Source organism: Bos indicus x Bos taurus, chromosome 15, assembly GCF_003369695.1.
Source record: "Bos indicus x Bos taurus breed Angus x Brahman F1 hybrid chromosome 15, Bos_hybrid_MaternalHap_v2.0, whole genome shotgun sequence".
Lineage (NCBI taxonomy): Eukaryota > Metazoa > Chordata > Mammalia > Artiodactyla > Bovidae > Bos > Bos indicus x Bos taurus.
Genome location: NC_040090.1, coordinates 45,253,955 through 45,273,779, shown reverse-complemented (window position 1 = coordinate 45,273,779; position 19,825 = coordinate 45,253,955). Strand labels below are relative to the sequence as shown.

Sequence of the window (19,825 nt, the reverse complement as noted above, 5' to 3'; positions counted from 1 at the left end):
GCACAGACGTAAGCAGTATATATATGTTTAAAATGATCAGATTTCTAAAATCCAAACCTTATCACTTTTTTTTTTTGGTTGTATTGTAGTCCTCTTTAGCAGATTAGAGTAAAATAATGGCCATATGTTTAAACTAAAAAAGTTAAATGAAATTTCAGGCTTTGAGTAGAAAATAATCATTTCCTTTACAAATAAGGCTTACTGATGAGGAAAAATTTTAGAAGCATTACCCTGGAGACTCCAGAGAAGATGCCCAACTCTTTCACATTTTACTTAGGCCCTCAATTCCAACTAAGACATCAGCTTCAATAATTGCTCCTATCCAATCTCTCCTAACACCTCTACACTCTCTCTTCCTCAACCCACTTCTTAAAAACACTGTAGACTGTAGGTTCCATTAAAGGAACGACTCTTACTTATTCCTGAATTCAACCCTTTATATCAAGTCAAATGCCCAGCACTCAGCAGGCACAAAAAATGTTTTCTGAAAAATAAAAAATGAGTAAGAATAAATAACCTCTCAATAGAGGAAAAAAGTGTGTTGGGAAACAATTATTAGTGGTTATACCAATTATAGGGGTTCCCTGGTGGCTCAATCAGTAAAGAGTCTACCTGCAGCACAGGAGACCTGGGTTCAATCCCCGGGTTGGGAGGATCCCCTGGAGACGGAAACAGCAACCCACTCCAGTATTCCTGCCTGGAGAATCCCATGGACAGAGGAGCCTGGCAGGCTACAGTCCATGGGGTCACAAGAGTCAGACATGACTTAGCGACTAAACCATCATACCAATTATAATTATTACCAATTATAAGTGGTTCATAATAAAACATGAGTAAACAAATGGCAGAGACGGCAACAAAACACACAAGCAGGCATTATTACATAAAATAGGCCTTGTGGTCTTAAAGCCCCCTTGATGCCTCCCTGTTCGAAAGTTTTAAGGGAATTTTTACTGCCAATCTTGGGTTCAAATTAATTTTGGATACCTGCAAAAGTCAGCTCTCTCCTTAAAGCATAAAGATTTTTGCCCCTATTGGTATATCCCTAAGAATGTGCCAGAAGGCTGTCCCTAAATGGTCTAAGCAACACTGCACCCTCTTAATCTGCAGCAGTTCTCAAAGTGTGTTAAGTTCCTAGGCGTCTCTCAGACTATTTTAGGTATTTCACAAAGTCAAAACTATTTTCATAACAAAACTAAAACATTATTTATTTTTCACTTTCGTTCTCTCACAAGTATAGAAGAATTTTCCAAAGCTACATTTGTGATGATATCATCACTCTTGATGGCTAATGGAATGTGTGCTTGTACATATATTTTCTTCCTTTAAAAATGTCTCTGGTTTAGAATCTACTATGATAAATGTCAGTAAGATATTTGAAACAAAACCTCACAAGAACAAAACCTTTTTGAAGTTCTCAATAATTTTTAAGAGTATAAAGGGGTATAGAGACCAAAAGTTTAAGAATCATTGCTTTAAATCATTGAAGAATCTTTCAACCTATTTGGAGGATATGAAAAAATACAGCGATGAGGTAATAATACTATCTGCTACACACTGCAGTCAATGTACATTATCAAATAATTTGCTCAAGAGTTACAATTAAAAGTCACTTGGAAAAAAAGCTATAAATTATACCATGTTTTTTAAAAACATCCTTATACTAGGCTACCAAATAGTTTTAATTTTAAAATGACATTGAATACGGCTGAGTCAATCTCAGCTCTCACAAAAAAACTGAAAATGAACTTTGCACCTACCACACTTTAAGAAGGCAGATTCTTCAATCATAGCTATTATATAGCTAGGTTTTGTGGTGGTAAATACTTAAGTATTAACTCACATCTTTTTTATTGTCTGTACAGAATCTAGCCATGAAATTAAGACGCTTGCTCCCTGGAAGAAAAGCTATGACAAACCTAGACAGTGTGTTAAAAAATAGAGACATCATTTCACCCAAAAAATGTCCATATAGTCAAAGCTATGGTTTTTTCAATAGTTATGTATGGATGTGAGAGTTGGACCATAAAGAAGGCTGAGTGCCAAAGAACCAATGCTTTCAAATTGTGGTAATGGAGAAGACTCTTGAGAGTCCCTTGGACTGTAAGGAGATCAAACCAGTCAATCCTAAAGGAAATCAATCCTGAATATTCATTGGAAGGACACTGATGCTGAAGCTGAAGTTCCAATATCTGTCCGCTTGATGTGAAAAGCTGACCTTTGGAAAACACTATGCTGAGAAAGACTAAAGGCAAAAGGGGAAGGGGGCAGCAAAGGATGAGATGGTTAGATATCATCACCAACTCTATGGACGTGGATTTGAGCAAACTCCAAGAGATAGTGGAGAACAGAGCAGCCTGGTGTGCTCCAGTCCATGGGGTCACAAAGAGTTGGACACAACTCAGAGACTGAACACCACCTCTAATATAGAGTAGGACTCATATATCTTAATGAAAGGAAGGGCAAAGGGGAAGAACACAAGTGCCTGGGAGTCTGTGGCAACGGGGAGAATATTAGTAGAGTATAACTACCCTTGTGAGCTATATAGTCACTGAGTAGCCCTCAAAGAGCTAGATTTGTTTTTTAAAACTAATTCAGGGAAAAGAATTTTTTCTAGTTGAAGTAAGGACTATTTAAAGTTTTCATGTGGAGACAAACTTAAACACTGGGATAAAAGTAAGTATTATTTTTATTCTTTAATGTCTTACTAATAGTTTCAAATAATTTATTTTTAAAAGGAAAAACTAGTATTAATTTACATCTTACTATTAAAACCCTGTGGGTCTAGAACTACCTCTTAATGAATAAGAGGAAAATACAAACAAGAAAAACATGAATGCTTCACAAAAGAAAAAAGTTTATCCTTCTGAATCAAAATTATATTTGAACGGAAATCATTTCCAAACAATATAACACCTTGGTAAAGAAAAAATTCTAAATATATCAATAATTTAACCTTTTCTTAATTTATCCTAAATCATTGTACTGAACATTGGTGATTATATTTTATTATAATGCTATAATTTTAAGAAAATTAAAAGTTGTATTTAAACACTTCCACACTTCTGTACAGGTCTTACTCTGTATGGTGTTATCTTTTCTTTTAATTGATCTTCTGTTATCATACTTTGGGCTTCCCTGATAGCTCAATTGGTAAAGAATCCGCATGCAATGCAACAACCCCACTTCAATTCCTGGATCAGAAAGATCCCTTGGAGAAGGGCTAGGCTACCCACTCTAGTATTCTTGGACTTCCTTGAGGCTCAGCTGGTAAAGAATCTGCCTGCAATGTGGGAAACCTGGGTTCGATCCCTGGGTTGGAAAGATCCCCTGAAGACGGAAAAGGCCACTCACTCCAGTATTCTGGCCTGGAGAATTCCATGGGCTGTATAGTTCATGGGATTGCCAAGAGTCGGACATGACTGAGCAGACATGACTGAGAGACTTTCCCTTTATCATACTTTATCTGTCCTAGGAGATAAGCTTCCCATTACTGCCCTAATCCATAAACTGACTCATTCCTGCTGTTGTTAACTCTGTTTTTCTCTGGTCTTCATCGACTTCTTTCTTGCTTTTGCCATCTTCTCTTTTAATTTTTGTGAAAAAGGTACCAAGCTTTTTGCCATCGCCTTTGGGAAATTAAGCTATTTTCACTCAGCGTGTACCAGCTACATTTACCAGTAAACTATCCAACTCTCAAGATTACTTTTCCCACTGAATCACAAAGCCTTCCATCATCTTTGCCTTACTTTCTTATCTACTGAGGAAATAATACTATGAAGTAGAAAGGAATTTATTGTCAAGTCATCTATGTTATATGCAGTATCTATTAGCTACACAACTTCTGAGACTCACTGTCCATATCTGCAAAATGGGATATATCAACATTTGTCCCTACCAGAGCATGAGCTCTAAGGTCCAATCATTAAAAGTTCACAAACACTGGCTCTAACACTAACTATATGACCTTGTAGAATGGGAGTAACACCAACACTTACCTTAAAGAGTTGCTGTAATAATTAAATACATATACAAAGTGTTTTGCACATAGTGCCTGGCACAAGGTAAGCACTCAATAAAGGTCAGCCACTATTAACTATGGATTTCTACTGAAAGATCAAACCAGAATGGAATATAAATTATTTCTAATAAATTATTTATGTATCAACTCTAAGAGAGCTGTTAATCTAGAATTAATCATCATATCTTTTGATACTTCTTAGCAATTCTGCTTCAGAGTAACTCAGATGTTTCTGGTTTTGGTCTTTTTTTTTTTTTTTTTTTAATATAAGTCACAGCTGCCCTAGAAGGTTAAAAGGTACCAAATACTTACCTAGTAACTAAAAAAGTACATAGCTACTATACCAAAGTTATTAACAACAAATGTCAGATAAATCCATTCATTTTGAGAAAATTCAAAAGCTTATGACCATGAAATAATTTTACTCCAGCTCATCTCCATTTTTTCCTCAGCAATGTTTTTCTAAAGGTTTAAATGTATGACATAGTCTGTATTCTATATGACCCTTCTGTCATGTTATTAGTCAAATAGGAGTATGTGATTTTGCCACTTCCTAATGCTTTCGTGGGGAGCAATTAGTGCTTACAAAATTTTAACTCTTGTCAAAGTATTGTGTCTCACAGCACAGTAAGAATTAGAAAGTAACTTTTAAGTATTATTATTCTGAAAACTATTTAAAGCATCTAGTAATTACAGATAACTTGCCTCAAGTATTCTAAAAACACATTAAACATATAACGTAAAGGTACTTTAGAAGGTACTTGTTATACAGTTTTATCATGGAGGAAAGCTTTTATCTCCCTCCTACTGATCAGGACTCATATTCAGTTTACTGCCATTCTTATAGGACTTTCTGCTAATTTTTTTCAGGATACTAGGCTGTTGATGATTACAATAATATACACAAAAACACACTCTTTTCTCTCTTCTTAGTGATTATTTTCCATACTTACCTTGCCACTAATGACTTCTTCTACTCGCTCCTGGGGTGTCTGTCCAGCTTTCTGCCTCACCAAAACATACACTGAATTCACTTTAGGACAAGACCTCAGCAACTTTTCCAGAAGTACCTTCCCTAGGAAACCAGTAGCTCCAGTGAGGAGGACATTCTTGCCTTCATAGTATTCTGGGATGGAAACCATTCTGATCCTAAAAAAAACATGACAAATAAGTATCAGTTCAAAGATTTATGCTAATTGTTATCTACTAAAAATCTCTTGGTATTCAAGTATTTTAAAGGACAGGCAAAAATCCAAGATGAATGTTAACAAAACAGAACACTATTAACTTTTGGTTCATTGTAGTAAGGTAGAAAGTACAACAAACTGCAACACTAGCTTCTAAACCTTCTTCCCCTGGATCACCTCAGTCAAGTCACTCACCTTCTCTGGGCCTGGGTTTCTTTAACACAGCTTGAACCAAGTGACCTATAAGAATTCCTTCAGCAATAGGAACCAAAATCTTCACTTAAACCTCAGTTAAACTCCAAACACAAATGAATGGTATTTCTCTGTCTCCAAAAGTATTTATAACACCAAATAGAGGTCAGCAGCAAGACTCAATTCCTTAGCTTGTATAACATGGTGAGGTGTCATATTCACCTATCATCACCAGTTGAAACAAGAGGTAACACCAAGTCCTTTCTTTTATATGTCTGTAGTGATAACATATCCAAAAGGTACTTAAGTCTCCTTTTAAAAAAAGTCCTAGTAAGAAATATATAGGCTGAGTTATCTTCCTTACCCAAATTCCACTGAAACAGGAGAAAACAGAGTGAGTATGCTAAGAGAACAAACAAATAAAAGAACCAGAGTTAAGTGGAAAAACCAAGATGCAGAAAGATTCATGCAGTATGTCACTATTTAAGGTTCAAACATATTTAAAAGAATGCCATTTATTGTTTAGAAATGCACACACATGATAATCTTTATGGGTGCCTTAGAGAGAGTAACACAATCAGACAAGAGAATGAGGAGCTTCAACTGTATTTGTGTTTTATTTAAGCTAAGAAGTAGATACATGTATTTTACCCCTAAATTTCTCACAATTATAAAAAAATTAATTACATTCTGAAAACTGATTAACAAGCAGTAAGAAAAGAAGGAAGATAGGAAAAAATAAATAAATGAGACTAAAATGATAGAAAAGTCACAGCAGAAGAAATAAAACCTAAGCAAAACAAACATAGGAAAGGACCAAAATGAGGTAAGAACTATCTCAATCCTCTAAAGAGAAAAACCCAAGTTCAGGATCAAGAAGCTAAATTAAAGCATAGAGTAATCAAGGTAACTAAAGGTTGCTCAGAGAAAAGCAGAGCCACTCCCAACAGTCTTACTTCCTCTATAAACTTTGGCTCCTGACTTAGTACCCAGAACTGCTGAGAACACCCAGCACGGGCACCAGGGATGAAAGAGAAGGAAGGCTGAGCTTGAAGCCACTCTTAACATCCACAAATGCAGGCAGGGAAGACGGGGCATTGAGAGAAACAAAAACAACCAAAACAAAAGAAGTCTTCAGAGCACTGGATCCCCAGAAATAAATTTTAGGTCCCCAGGCTATCTGAATGCTGCTGGCCCTTAAAACAAATTCATACAGAGCTCTCAGTAATTCCACTTGGAGAGAAAGCTCTCTTGGAAAAACAGACTTCAGAAAACTGAGAGGAAGCCAGTATCAGCTACCAAAATCAACCATTCTAGTCCTTCATAAATATGGATAACTAAGGATCATCAAATATTTAAGAAAATTAAGAAGGACCAACATGAAAAGCAACAGAATCAATCACAAAGAACACTAAAGAAGTAAAAAATTAAAAGAAAATTTGAATTCTAATAAATACCCTCTAAGTCATTCAACAAGAATACTGCCCATCCATCAAATAATAAACTACTATGAAAAAGGAATACAGAATAAGAAAGCACTGGAAATCATAAATGCAAATGTGTGTAGAAAATTCAATCAATACGTAAGTAACTATCAGAATTACCAAGTGAATTTAAAAAGGTCACCAGTTATAAAGTTTATATATATATATATATATAAAAGTGCATCTCTATACACCAGCAAAACACAGGAAACAAAGTTAAAAAAAAACTATACCACTTATAATACCATACAAAAGCCCTGAAAATTATGGACAATAACAACTAGCAATTGATAAGGATATAGAGAAACTAGAACTCCTGTACACTGATGAAGAGAATGAAAAATGATTCAGCTGATGATAGGAAAAGTTTGGCAGTTTCTCAAAAAGTTAAACACATACTTATCATGACTCTGCAATTCCACTCCTAGGAGGTGGTTGTTTAGTCCCTCAGTCATGTTCAACTCTTTTGACCTAATGGACTGCAGCACACCAGGCATCCCTGTCCATCACCAACTCCTGGAGCCTACTCAAACTCATGTCCATCGCATCGGTGATGCCACCCAACCATCTCATCCTCCGTCGTCCCCTTCTCCTCCTGCCTTCAATCTTTCCCAGCACCAGGGTCTTTTCCAATGAAATGTTCTTCACATCAGGTGGCCAAAGTATTGGAGTTTCAGCTTCAACATCAGTCCTTCCAATGAATATTTAGGACTGATTTCCTTTGGGATTGACAGGTTAGATCTACTCGCTGTCCAGGGGACTCTCAAGAGTCTTCTCCAGCACCACAGTTTGAAGGCATCAATTCTGCTCTCAGCCATTTTTATTGTCCAGCTCTCACATCTGTACATGACTAGTGGAAAAACCAGAGCTTTCACTACATGGACCATTGTAGGCAAAATAATATCTCTGCTTTTTAATATGCTGTCTAGGTTTGTTGTTGTTTTTCTTCCAAGGAGCAAGTGTCTTTTAATTTCATAGCTGCAGTCACCGTTCAGTGGTTTTGGAGCCCAAGAAAATAGTCTGTCACTGTTTCCATTGTTCCTCATCTATTTGCCATGAAGTGATGGCACTCCTAGATATATACCCCAAAAGAACTGCAAATAGGTACTCAAAAAAGTACATGTATACATCTGTTTACAGTAGCAGTGTTCACAACAGCCCAAAAAGCAACAAATGAATGGATCAACAGATCATGGTATATACACAGAGTCTACTCATTCACAAAAAGGAATGAAGTATACTGACATGTACTACACAATGAGGATGAATCTCAAAAACATGCTAACTTTAAAAGGCCAGATATAGAAGATCACATACTACAGGATTTCATTTACACGAAATAACCAGAATAGATAATCCATAGAGACAGAATGCACACTAGCAGTTGGCAGGGGCTGAAGGGTGAGAAACCTATATGCAAGTCAGGAAGCAACAGTTAGAACTGGACATGGAACAACAGACTGGTTCCAAATAGGAAAAGGAGTACGTCAAGGCTGTATATTGTCACCCTGCTTATTTAACTTATATGCAGAGTACATCATGAGAAACGCTGGGCTAGAAGAAGCACAAACTGGAATCAAGACTGCCGGGAGAAATATCAATAACCTCAGATATACAGATGACACCACCCTTATGGCAGAAAGTGAAGAGGAACTAAAAAGGCTCTTGATGAGAGTAAAAGAGGAGAGTGAAAAAGTTGACTTAAAGCTCAACACTCAGAAAACTTAAGATCATGGCATCTGGTCCCATCACTTTACGGCAGATAGATGGGGAAACAGTGGAAACAGTGGCAGCCTTTATTTTTGGGGGCTCCAAAATCACTGCAGATGGTGACTGCAGCCATGAAATTAAAAGATGCTTACTCCTTGGAAAGAAAGTTATGATCAACCTAGATAGCATATTGAAAAGCAGAGATGTTACTTTGCCAACAAAGGTCCGTCTACTCAAGTTTTTCCAGTGGTCATGTATGGATGTGAGAGTTGGACTGTGAAGAAAGCTGAGTGCCGAAGAATTGATGCTTTTGAACCATGGTGTTGGAGAAGACTCTTGAGAGTCCCTTGGACTGCAAGGAGATCCAACCAGTCCATCCTAGAGATCAGTCCTGGGTGTTCATTGGAAGGACTGATGCTGAAGCTGAAACTCCAATACTTTGGCCACCTCATGCGAAGAGTTGACTCACTGGAAAAGACCCTGATGCTGGGAGGGATTGGGGGCAGGAGGAGAAGGGGGCAACAGAGGATGAGATGGCTGGATGGCATCACCGACTCGATGGACATGAGTTTGGGTAAACTCCAGGAGTTGGTGATGGACAGGGAGGCCTGGCGTGCTGCGATTCATGGGGTCGCAAAGAGTTGGACACGACTAAGCGACTGAACTGAACTAAAGGGTGAAGAGAGTGGGCAATGGAGGAAAACTACTTAAGGAGCTTTACTCTGGAGAGACAGAAATGTTTAGGAACTAGACAAAGGCAGTAGCTGCACAACATTGAATGGAATAAATGTTAGTGAATTTTTCATTTTAAAATGATCAATTTTATATTATTTGAATTATACTTTAATGAATTATTTTTGAAAATACCAAAAATTAGAAGTAAATGTAAAAGATACTAACTGAAAACTAAAAAATATTGAGAGAAGTTAAACAATACTTAAATAACTAGAAAGATGTGTATACTATATTCCTCAGATTCAACACATTAACCAAAGTTTAAGCTGTTCTTCTTTAGGTATAGAAACTAAGCCTCTAAAATGATACAGAAATGCAAAGGGCCAAGAGTAGCCAAGACAAGCAATGAGAACAACAAAGCTAAAGAACTTACATTATCATGTATTAAGATGTATTATTAAGCTACAGAAACATGGTATTGAGACAAGAAGAAAAGACTACAATATATCATCAGATCAGATCAGATCAGTCACTCAGTCGTGTCCGACTCTTTGCGACCCCATGAATCGCAGCACGCCAGGCCTCCCTGTCTATCACCAACTCCTGGAGTTCACTGACACTCACGTCCATCGAGTCAGTGATGCCATCCAGCCATCTCATCCTCTGTCATCCCCTTCTCCTCTTGCCCCCAATCCCTCCCAGCATCAGAGTCTTTTCCAGTGAGTCAACTCTTCACATGAGGTGGCCAAAGTACTGGCGTTTCAGCTTTAGCATCATTCCTTCCAAAGAAATCCCAGGGCTGATCTCCTTCAGAATGGACTGGTTGGATCTCCTTGCAGTCCAAGGGACTCTCAAGAGTCTTCTCCAACAGCACAGTTCAAAAGCATCAATTCTTCGGCGCTCAGCCTTCTTCACAGTCCAACTCTCACATCCATACATGACCACAGGAAAAACCATAGCCTTGACTAGATGAACCTTTGTTGGCAAAGTAATGTCTCTGCTTTTGAATATGCTATCTAGGTTGGTGGACACAACTAGTACTAATCAAAAAGGAAAAATGTTGACAAACTGGAAACCACTAAAACTGAGTTCATCTCACACCACTATTAATAGAGAGAAAAGGCAAACCAGGTAAAAGATATTTGTAGTAGCATGCATAATGCAATTACTACCCAGAATATATGAAGAGCTACAAATTCAGTAAAAAGAAAAGAAAAATGGGAAAGGCCTGAAAAGATAATGAAGCATAAAGGAGATCTTCACTTGCTTCAGACATTAGTCAACAAGTCCAGGAAGCACAAGTCCAGGAAGCACAGAGAGCCCCAGGCAGGATAAACCCAAGGAGGAACACACTGAGACACACAGTAACAAAACTGACAAACATTAAAGACAAAGATAAACTATTAAAATCAACAAGAGAAAACAACAAATAACATACAAGGAAAGGCCTACAAGGTTATCAGCTGATTTCTCAATAGGAACTCTACAAGCCAGAAAGGAATGGCACAATATATTTTAAGTGTTGAAAGGGAACAACCTACAAATAAGAACACTCAGCCAGACTCTAGTTCAGATTTGGTGGAGAAATCAAAAGCTTTACAGACAAGCCAAAGTACCACCAAACCACCTATAAAACAAATACTAAAGGAACTTCTTAAGGCAGGAAACACAAGAGAAGGAAAAGACCTACAAAAAATAAACCCCAAACAAATGAAAACGGTAATAGGATCATAAACAGTGATAATTACCTTAAATGCAAATGGATTAAATGCATCAACCAAAAGACACAGACTGGGTGGATGAAAAACTTGCATGCATTCACTTCCACTTACCACATCACTCTATTTAACTCCCCAAACTGTATGTAATTATTTTACATTGTTAGGTTAATCATGTTTCCATTATGGCTTGCAATTGTAATGATCTTTTTTGTCTGGCTATTGATTGTGAAAACTGATAAACATCTTTTACTTCTGAGATTATGTCACTATTATTCATTTTACTAACACTGTATCCCTGACTGGTTAACAGAAAATAATAGGATTCTATATCACTAAAACTACCATTTAATAGAAAAACCTGTAATTACTTTTTAAAACCCAGATGCACATTAGAATCACCTTGGAATTTTTTTTTTTTTTTAATACAAATGCCACAGGTATTTTTTTTTCTCCAAAGCTCCAGATGTGATTCTAATGAGCTGCCATGTTTAAAAACAACTGGACTATATGATGATCTTTTACTTTTATCTAGTTGGTTTCACTTTTCCTATTTCGTATTAAGTACTCCCATTTCATTTAGTTTATGTTTTCCAATTTCCCTATCTCTTTTTTGTTGCTCTTTCTCAAGTTTTTATCAAGTGTAGAAAAGCTTCTGATACATATAAAAAGAGAGTGTATGTACAAATGTACATATTATAGAAAACTTTAAACTTTTGCTTACCTAAAAAATTAATGACATTTTGGTTCCACCTGTCTAAGTAGGAATAGAATGCCAGATTTCTAATTTATATTCACTCAAAACTTTTGATATGGTGGATTCATTCTGGCATCCAGCATTACTGCTAGAAGTCTCTAGTCCAGTTATTATTTTAGAGATTTTTTTTTTAATTTGAATGAGGCTTGAAATCTCTAATCCAATTCTGAAAACATAAAGAAATATTGTGTTGTAAAAAACAAAATAGGAAACATGATACAGTATTAACTAAGGTACAGATTTTGTTCAAATTTCACAAAATTTTATGCTAGTGTCCACTATTTGTCTTCATACTTTCAAGATTCTACATTGTATTTAGTTGCAACGAACAGCTTCAGCTGCATGCAACAAATACTGATAAATTCTCTTTTCATTTTTACTCTATTACAAATATTTTCTACTTTTCCTTGTAATGGTTTCTTAGATACATCCATCATTTAAAAGAAGACATTAAATTTCCAAATACAATGGGGTTTTTTAATGTCCTTGTTATTAATTTCTCATTTAAATGCTTTCTTCTTCTCTGCAATCATCCTCTGTTTTTTCCAGTCTTTTAATTTTATCAAAGTTTTCAATGGTTAAATCAAAGATTCCTCTGGGTAAATGTCAAACTGCACTTGAAAACATGTAGGTTATTTCCAACTATCTTTTGATATTGATTTCTAACATAATTCCACAGTGATAAGAGAACAAACTCTGTATGATTTCAGTACCTGTAGACTGTGAAATTTCTGCACCTTGTTTTAGATCCCTTGTTTTAGTTTCAGTGTTTCCTGGTTTATAGTCTATGGGAACTTGAACAGAATGTGTATCCTGTTGTGTGAAAATTGTATAAATCTTAATCATGTTGAATTAGTTCACAGTGCTTTTCAAGTCTACTATATCCTTCTACTTTTCTGTCTATTTGTTCTATTAATTTTTGAGAGTCTGATATTGAAACTCCAACTAAAACTCTTAATATCTACTTTAAAAATAACTGTAATATATAGTGAAGCTATATGTAACTGTTTTCTGTATTTTCCAAGTCTCCTGCAAATGTGTTATCACACTTTCATAATTTAAAAAATAAAAAAAGATCAAAATTAAATAAATAAAAAGACTATTTCAAGACTTTGCCAACCCCAAATCTAATTAAAACTATAGAGCATTAAAGTTGTCATAGGGGAGAAATGAAGAATAATTCTGCATCAATACACCTAACAAATCTGGTAAATACTAATAACAACTACATACTAAATATATGTTAAACACAGTGTCCTGAGCACATGACCTAGAGCAAGTTATCTAATTCTCTGAGCTTCATTTCCTTCCTTTGTAAAAATTTGTTCAACAAATATTTATTAAGCACCTACCAGATACCAGGCACCAGAAAGTTTTCCAGAGGTGTACACTTGCATTTAAGACAGAAAAAGATACTAAGCAAATTTTCTCTTTAATCACTGAGGACTTATAGCCTGAATACATGCTTGGCTCAACCCTAAAAAAATCACATCTAAGTACTTTCTTCCTTATCTATCAGGGAGAACACCCTCCCTATAAAGCCTAAACAGCCAGTTTGTTAACATCAAATAACAAAAATTTTTACCAATCTTAATACTCTCTCCTTAAGAGTATAAAGACTAAAAGAGCTATAAAATGAAACTGCTTATTAGTTTCAGGTATTTAGCTTAAAACTATCTGCACGTGATTTTATCTTTAGGGTTTTCTTCATGGAAGAACGAACAGACTTCCACAATTCCCCAACTTTATCACAATGCAACCACAAACTTTACAAGCACCAAGTATTTTTACACTCTGTTTCCAGGTATTCTTGATCCTCCACCCACCAATACACTTTACCCTATTTAAACTTACTGGCAAAGCCAGTACAAATGAGAATTTTTTTAAGCAAAGTCTTAGACTGATCACATTTTCCAGAGTCCTGTCAGTATGGCCAAAAACTACTGGAAAAGCAAAAGCCAGGAGAGAAATGCTGCCAATCCTTCCAGAACATGCAGTTTAGATTCTTACTATGTGATTTTACTGAAATGAAAAGATATCTAATGCTCCTATGATCCGCTGAAAAGTATCTGAAGCACTGCAAGAATGAGAAAAGCAGCAGTATTATTTCCATGTGCCAGGGCAGAGAAGCAGTGAAACATGACTCATATTTATTTTCACTGTTCTTGAACTGTCTTAGGAAAACCACCGAGCAGTGGCAGCTGGGTATCTTCTTCAAAAAGTACCTTATCCTATGGTTCAAAAGTTAAAGAGGCAGAAATCTTTTGGAAGACCAGCAAAATGATGGGTACCAAATATCACAATTACTTTCAAGGCTTTCTTGCTAAAGTGGGTTTTGCTTGTGGGTTTTATATTATGCATGTAAACTTACATTAAGAGAACATATTACAAAGCTACTGAAACTAAGATACATTCACTTGCTAGAAGCTCAAGTCCAGGCTCTGCCACTTTGAAGCCATGAGATCCTAAGATAAAACTACTACTCCAAACCTGTTCCCTTATTCATAAAAGGAGAACACGCAGGCCTCATGGGCAAAAAGAGACTGAAAGGGAAACAAACAGAGAAACCACAGATAATTCTAAGACAGCACCCACCAATCAACATAAACTGCACCTTTGAAAAATAACTATTCTCTTAATAAAAGTCCCAATATTAATGAAAAGCCAATCATGTTGTCTCATTACTTTTAGAAACCTAGTTAAGATAAAATAATTAGGTAAGTTTTCTCTCATTTTCAACTTGTAAAAAGTTATTTAAACAAACAAAGCAATCAAAGTGAGAGATTGGGGTATTACAAAACCAAGAAAACCGTAAAAATCTGCCCCCAAAAAGTAGCTCTTTAGTGCCAAGAAATGGGAGTTCCTTTGCCGATATTGGGCTTCCCTGGTGGCTTAGAGGGTAAAGCGTCCGCCTGCAATGCGGGAGACCCGGGTTCAATCCCTGAGTCGGGAAGATCCCCTGGAGAAGAAAATGGCAACCCACTTCACTACTCTTGCCTGGAAAATCCCATGGATGGAAGAGCCTGGGAGGCTGCAGTCCATGGGGTTGCAAAGAGTTGGATGCTACTAAGCGACTTCATTTTCTTGCCTATATTAAAGCTAAGAACAACTCAAATTAAACTTTTAACACATTTCAAGTAGTTGTTTCAGACACTTGCTAAGCAGAAAGACAAATGTGAACAGTACTTGGAGATTAGGATATGGTGCGAGGAAGGAACAAGGCGGATCCATGGGCTTGAAGTAAAGCTTTATAGAAGACTCACCAGTGATAAGAAAAATAAATAATTAAGGCAAGCAGGAAAAGGAGAAGTTTAAGCACTAAAAACTGTATCTCTCATGCTTTCAGATACAATTTCCTACAAGTCTTCTTAATAATTTTTCTTCCTTAATGCAGGTAGACTCTTTAACAGTTAAAACTCAAAGGCTGTAGACTTTACCAGTATTTCCCTGAAGGCCATTTCCAGAGGTACCCAACAAAGAGAATGAGAAAGGAAAAGGTCTACTGTCAAACTCAGAATTTGACTCACAAGGCCACCAAGGTAGACTTAATTATTACCATTATCAGTTTAAATAAAAAGACAACATTCTTGGGTTAAGAAGTAAACACTTATCAAAGGTTAGTGGATTTATTTCCAAGTCTACTCTACCCGATCCACTGAAAGACTTTTCCTAAATATAATTATTTATTGGAATAAATTAAAAAAAAAAAACTCAGGGTAGTACAGGTAATAAGATAAGGCAGACAAGAAGCTCTGAGAGCATAAGGTCTTGCTTAAGATTGATAACAAAATTCAAACATGTTTCTACAAACACCTGTAACAATATATACAAATATCTATACCTATATATAAATATATATAAATACTACATACTACACTTAACTACCTTTGAAAAACAGTGAGTTTTGTGTAATGGGGCATGGGCTCAGAAATTTGTACTCCCAAATTGTCACTAATGGCACATGGATTACTTTGAGCTGAAGGAAGTGAGATCTAACATACGCAGAAAGAATTCTTCTCAGACCTTCCCTCATTTGAAGCTCATTAAAAGCTTCTGCACATCAAAGGAAACTATTAGCAAGGTGAAAAGACAGCCTTCAGAATGGGAGAAAATAATAGCAAATGAAGCAACTGACAAACAACTAATCTCAAAAATATACAAGCAACTCCTCCAGCTAAACTCCAGAAAAATAAATGACCCAATCAAAAAATGGGCCAAAGATCTAAATAGACATTTCTCCAAAGAAGACATACAGATGGCTAACAAACACATGAAAAGATGCTCAACATCACTCATTATCAGAGAAATGCAAATCAAAACCACTATGAGATACCATTTCACACCAGTCAGAATGGCTGCGATCCAAAAGTCTACAAATAATAAATGCTGGAGAGGGTGTGGAGAAAAGGGAACCCTCTTACACTGTTGGTGGGAATGCAAACTAGTACAGCCACTATGGAGAACAGTGTGGAGATTCCTTAAAAAACTGGAAATAGAACTGCCTTATGATCCAGCAATCCCACTGCTGGGCATACACACTGAGGAAACCAGAAGGGAAAGAGACACGTGTACCCCAATGTTCATCGCAGCACTGTTTATAATAGCCAGGACATGGAAGCAACCTAGATGTCCATCAGCAGATGAATGGATAAGAAAGCTGTGGTACATATACACAATGGAGTATTACTCAGCCATTAAAAAGAATACATTTGAATCAGTTCTAATGAGGTGGATGAAACTGGAGCCTATTATACAGAGTGAAGTAAGCCAGGACAAACACCAATACAGCATACTAACGCATATATATGGAATTTAGAAAGATGGTAACGATAACCCTGTATACGAGACAGCAAAAGAGACACTGATGTATAGAACAGGCTTATGGACTCTGTGGGAGAGGGAGAGGGTGGCAAGATTTGGGAGAATGGCATTGAAACATGTGAAATGTCATGTATGAAACGAGATGCCAGTCCAGGTTCAATGCACGATGCTGGATGCTTGGGGCTGGTGCACTGGGACGACCCAGTGGGATGGTATGGGGAGGGAGGAGGGAGGAGGGTTCAGGATGGGGAACACATGTATAATTTTTTTTTAATTAAAAAAAAATAATAAAGGAAATAAAAATTAAAAAAAAAAAAAAAAGAAAAGAACATTTTTACATGAAAAAAAAAAAAGCAGAAACTTCCAAGAAATGAGGGCTGCCATAATGAGGACTCTCTGAGTGAGTTCTATGGTGATAAATAAGATGGAAAGTTAGCACCAAGATGCAAAAACTTTACTAAAATAACCCATATCTTCTATTGGTTTTCCCACATATTTACCTTCCCACGATATATTGCCCCTAAAGTCCAAACTCCTTTGTGTCTAGTCACGTCTCCATAATTTATAACCCTTTTTAATATGGTATATAAGCTCCCAAGTCTCAAAGTGAAAACTACCCTTTCGGGTCTTCACTTTTCTGTGATGCCCTTGCTGCTAAGTCGCTTCAGTTGTGTTTGACTCTGTGCGACCCCATAGACAGCAGCCCACCAGGCTCCCTGGTCCCTGGGATTCTCCAGGCAAGAACACTGGAGTGGGCTGCCATTTCCTTCTCCAATGCATGAAAGTGAAAAGTGCAAATGAAGTCGCTCAGTCGTGCCCGACTCTTAGCGACCCCATGGACTGCAGCCTACCAGGCTCCTCTGTCCATGGGATTTTCCAGGCAAGAGTACTGGAGTGGGGTGCCATCGCCTTTCTTATGCAAATTAAAAAACATATGTATGCCTTTTCTATTAATCTGTCTTTTGTCATTTTGATTTGCAAGCCTCAGTCATAGAGCATAAAGGGATAGAAGAAAAGTTTTTCCTCCCCTACATAAGCTATTAAAAAACCAAGTCTCTAGTGAGGCCATTTTCAGTATTCTATTGAATCTGGTCCTGTTATAAACTGTTTCCTGATAAGTAAATTAGGCTCACTTTGTCGAACAATCCTTTCAGACAACCCAGTGCCATAATGCAGCAGGGACCTGAGTCTGGCAGGGTTGGGCTAGAATCCAGGTGCACTCATTTATCTTGGGGGTGAGCTTACTTATCTGTTTGTTTCTGCAGTTTCCTCATCTCTAAAAACATATAGACAGCATATATACCTCCCACCCTTCACTTCATAGCATTTGTGTAAGATTAAGGCTGGGCACATAATTACACTTCTGTATTCATCTTTCCTCTACTTCTTTGTCAATGATTTCTCAGTATAGTCCCTCAACAATCAGTCTGATCTATTATATAATATTTCAGTCTAAAAATCATTAATTTATCTTTTTTTCCTGCAAATAATCATTTACTTATGGGCATAATTTTTAGACTAGGAAGAAAATTGTATTACCAAAGTAAAAGTCCAAGTGAAGTTGCTCAGTCATGTCCGACTCTTTGCGACCTGGTGGACTGTAGCCTACCATGCTCCTCCATCCGTGGGATTCTCCAAGCAAGAATACTGGAGTGGGTTGCCATTTCCTTCTCCAGGGGATCTTCCCAGCCCAGGGATCGAACCCAGGTCTCGTGCATTGCAGGCAGACGCTTCACCCTCTGAGCTATCGGGGCAGCCCAATTCATAGCTAATTTATCTCTGGATTATATACTATTACAGTCACATGCACATAAACTCATTTTGTAATTCTGAGAAGGAAATTAATGATTTTAGAAGGTTTAAACTAAACCTCTGAGGACCAAAAGAGGGAAGAGGTGGTTCAGCTTATATTGACATGAAACACAGATTCATGACTTATATTAAAGGCCAAGATGTAATATACTGTATGATATACCACCTTTTATGGGAAAAGAATGAAAAACTGAATGCATATGCTTACAAATAAATAAGATTTTTCTAGCAAAAAAAGCCAAAAACTTGGTAATAAAGGTTGCCTCTGGGAGGGAGAACTGGATAACTCAAGAAGAGAAATTATAGACATTTGTTTTTCATTATATATCCAGTGCATGTGTTATATATTTTTAAAAACCACTATTTTTGTAAAACAGAAAAATGAGAAGGTACCAAAAAAATTTTAAAGAGTGTATTTTCCCATCAATTAGCCAGTCTCCATTACCTTTTGTCCTCTAACAATTTACAAACTCCCTTTTATCTAAGAGGGAAAAAAAAGTTTGAAAAATCTTTTTAAAGTGAAAATAGAAGAGTATCATTGTGTAAAGATACACAGTATTTACCTTTCTTCTGGTAATCTTTATTACCTGAGCTTTTCCTTTTTCTTTTCATTTATTTTTGGCTATGCACATTTTCATTTATTTTGGTCTTTGCCGCTACGTGAGTCTTTCTCTAGTTGCAGCAAGCAGGGGCGGCTCTTGAGTTGTGGTGTGTAGGCTTCTCACTGCAATGGCTTCTCTTGTTGCGAAGCACAGGCTCTAGGGCTCCTGGACTATTCAGCACAGGCTCAACAGTTGTGGTGCACAGGGCTTAGCTGCCCCGCATGTGGGATCTTCCCAGACCAAGGATTGAACCTATGTCTCCTGCAATGGTGGGCAGACTCTACCACTGAACTAACAGGGAAGCCCTCCATTTCTTTATTAGATGGAAAACCTACTAGATTAAAAACAAGAAGGTGCTTTAACTGCGAAACTGCTGTTTAACAAGATTTTAACAGGCTGGATTTCCTAAATGGAATGTGAGAAATTCTTCCCCCATCAGGATAACGTTGATCTTTGGATCAGATACCCCTTTCTCCCATCTCTTGAGAGGACCTCTACATTCATCATGCTCACCAAGGAATCAAGTACACAAAAGTACCAAATACTGCAGTGAAGGTCTGCAGTGAGATTGGCTCTACCTGTAGGTTTTTTTTCTGTACCAGTATTTACTGAACACAAACAGTAAAAGCTGACAAAAGATAGTTGTAGTTCTAAGTTTTAGCTGCTACAAATTTGTTTAGAAAAACTAAGCACTGAATATGAAAGTCTCTAGACAATGTCCAGACATTCATTCCAGCTTCCTATAAATTTCCACCTCAGTTAAAGAAGGATCTGTTTAGCTGTCTTCCTCTTAAAAACTGACTCCTCTGTGCCTCTAACATGTCTACCAATGGAGACAGTGGGGAA

General features: G+C 36.9%; 1 protein-coding gene across 3 annotated transcripts in view; it reads right to left on the bottom strand.

The window, feature by feature from the left end:
* Positions 1 to 19,825, bottom strand: part of FAR1 (fatty acyl-CoA reductase 1) — a 77,733-nt gene that overhangs the window by 37,728 nt on the left and 20,180 nt on the right. For all 3 annotated transcript variants that reach the window (XM_027563340.1, XM_027563338.1, XM_027563339.1), the window contains exon 2: positions 4,975 to 5,170. In XM_027563340.1, the coding sequence (XP_027419141.1) occupies positions 4,975 to 5,163 (189 nt within the window). In that variant the 5' untranslated portion in view covers positions 5,164 to 5,170. The remainder of the gene's footprint in view (positions 1 to 4,974; positions 5,171 to 19,825) is intronic.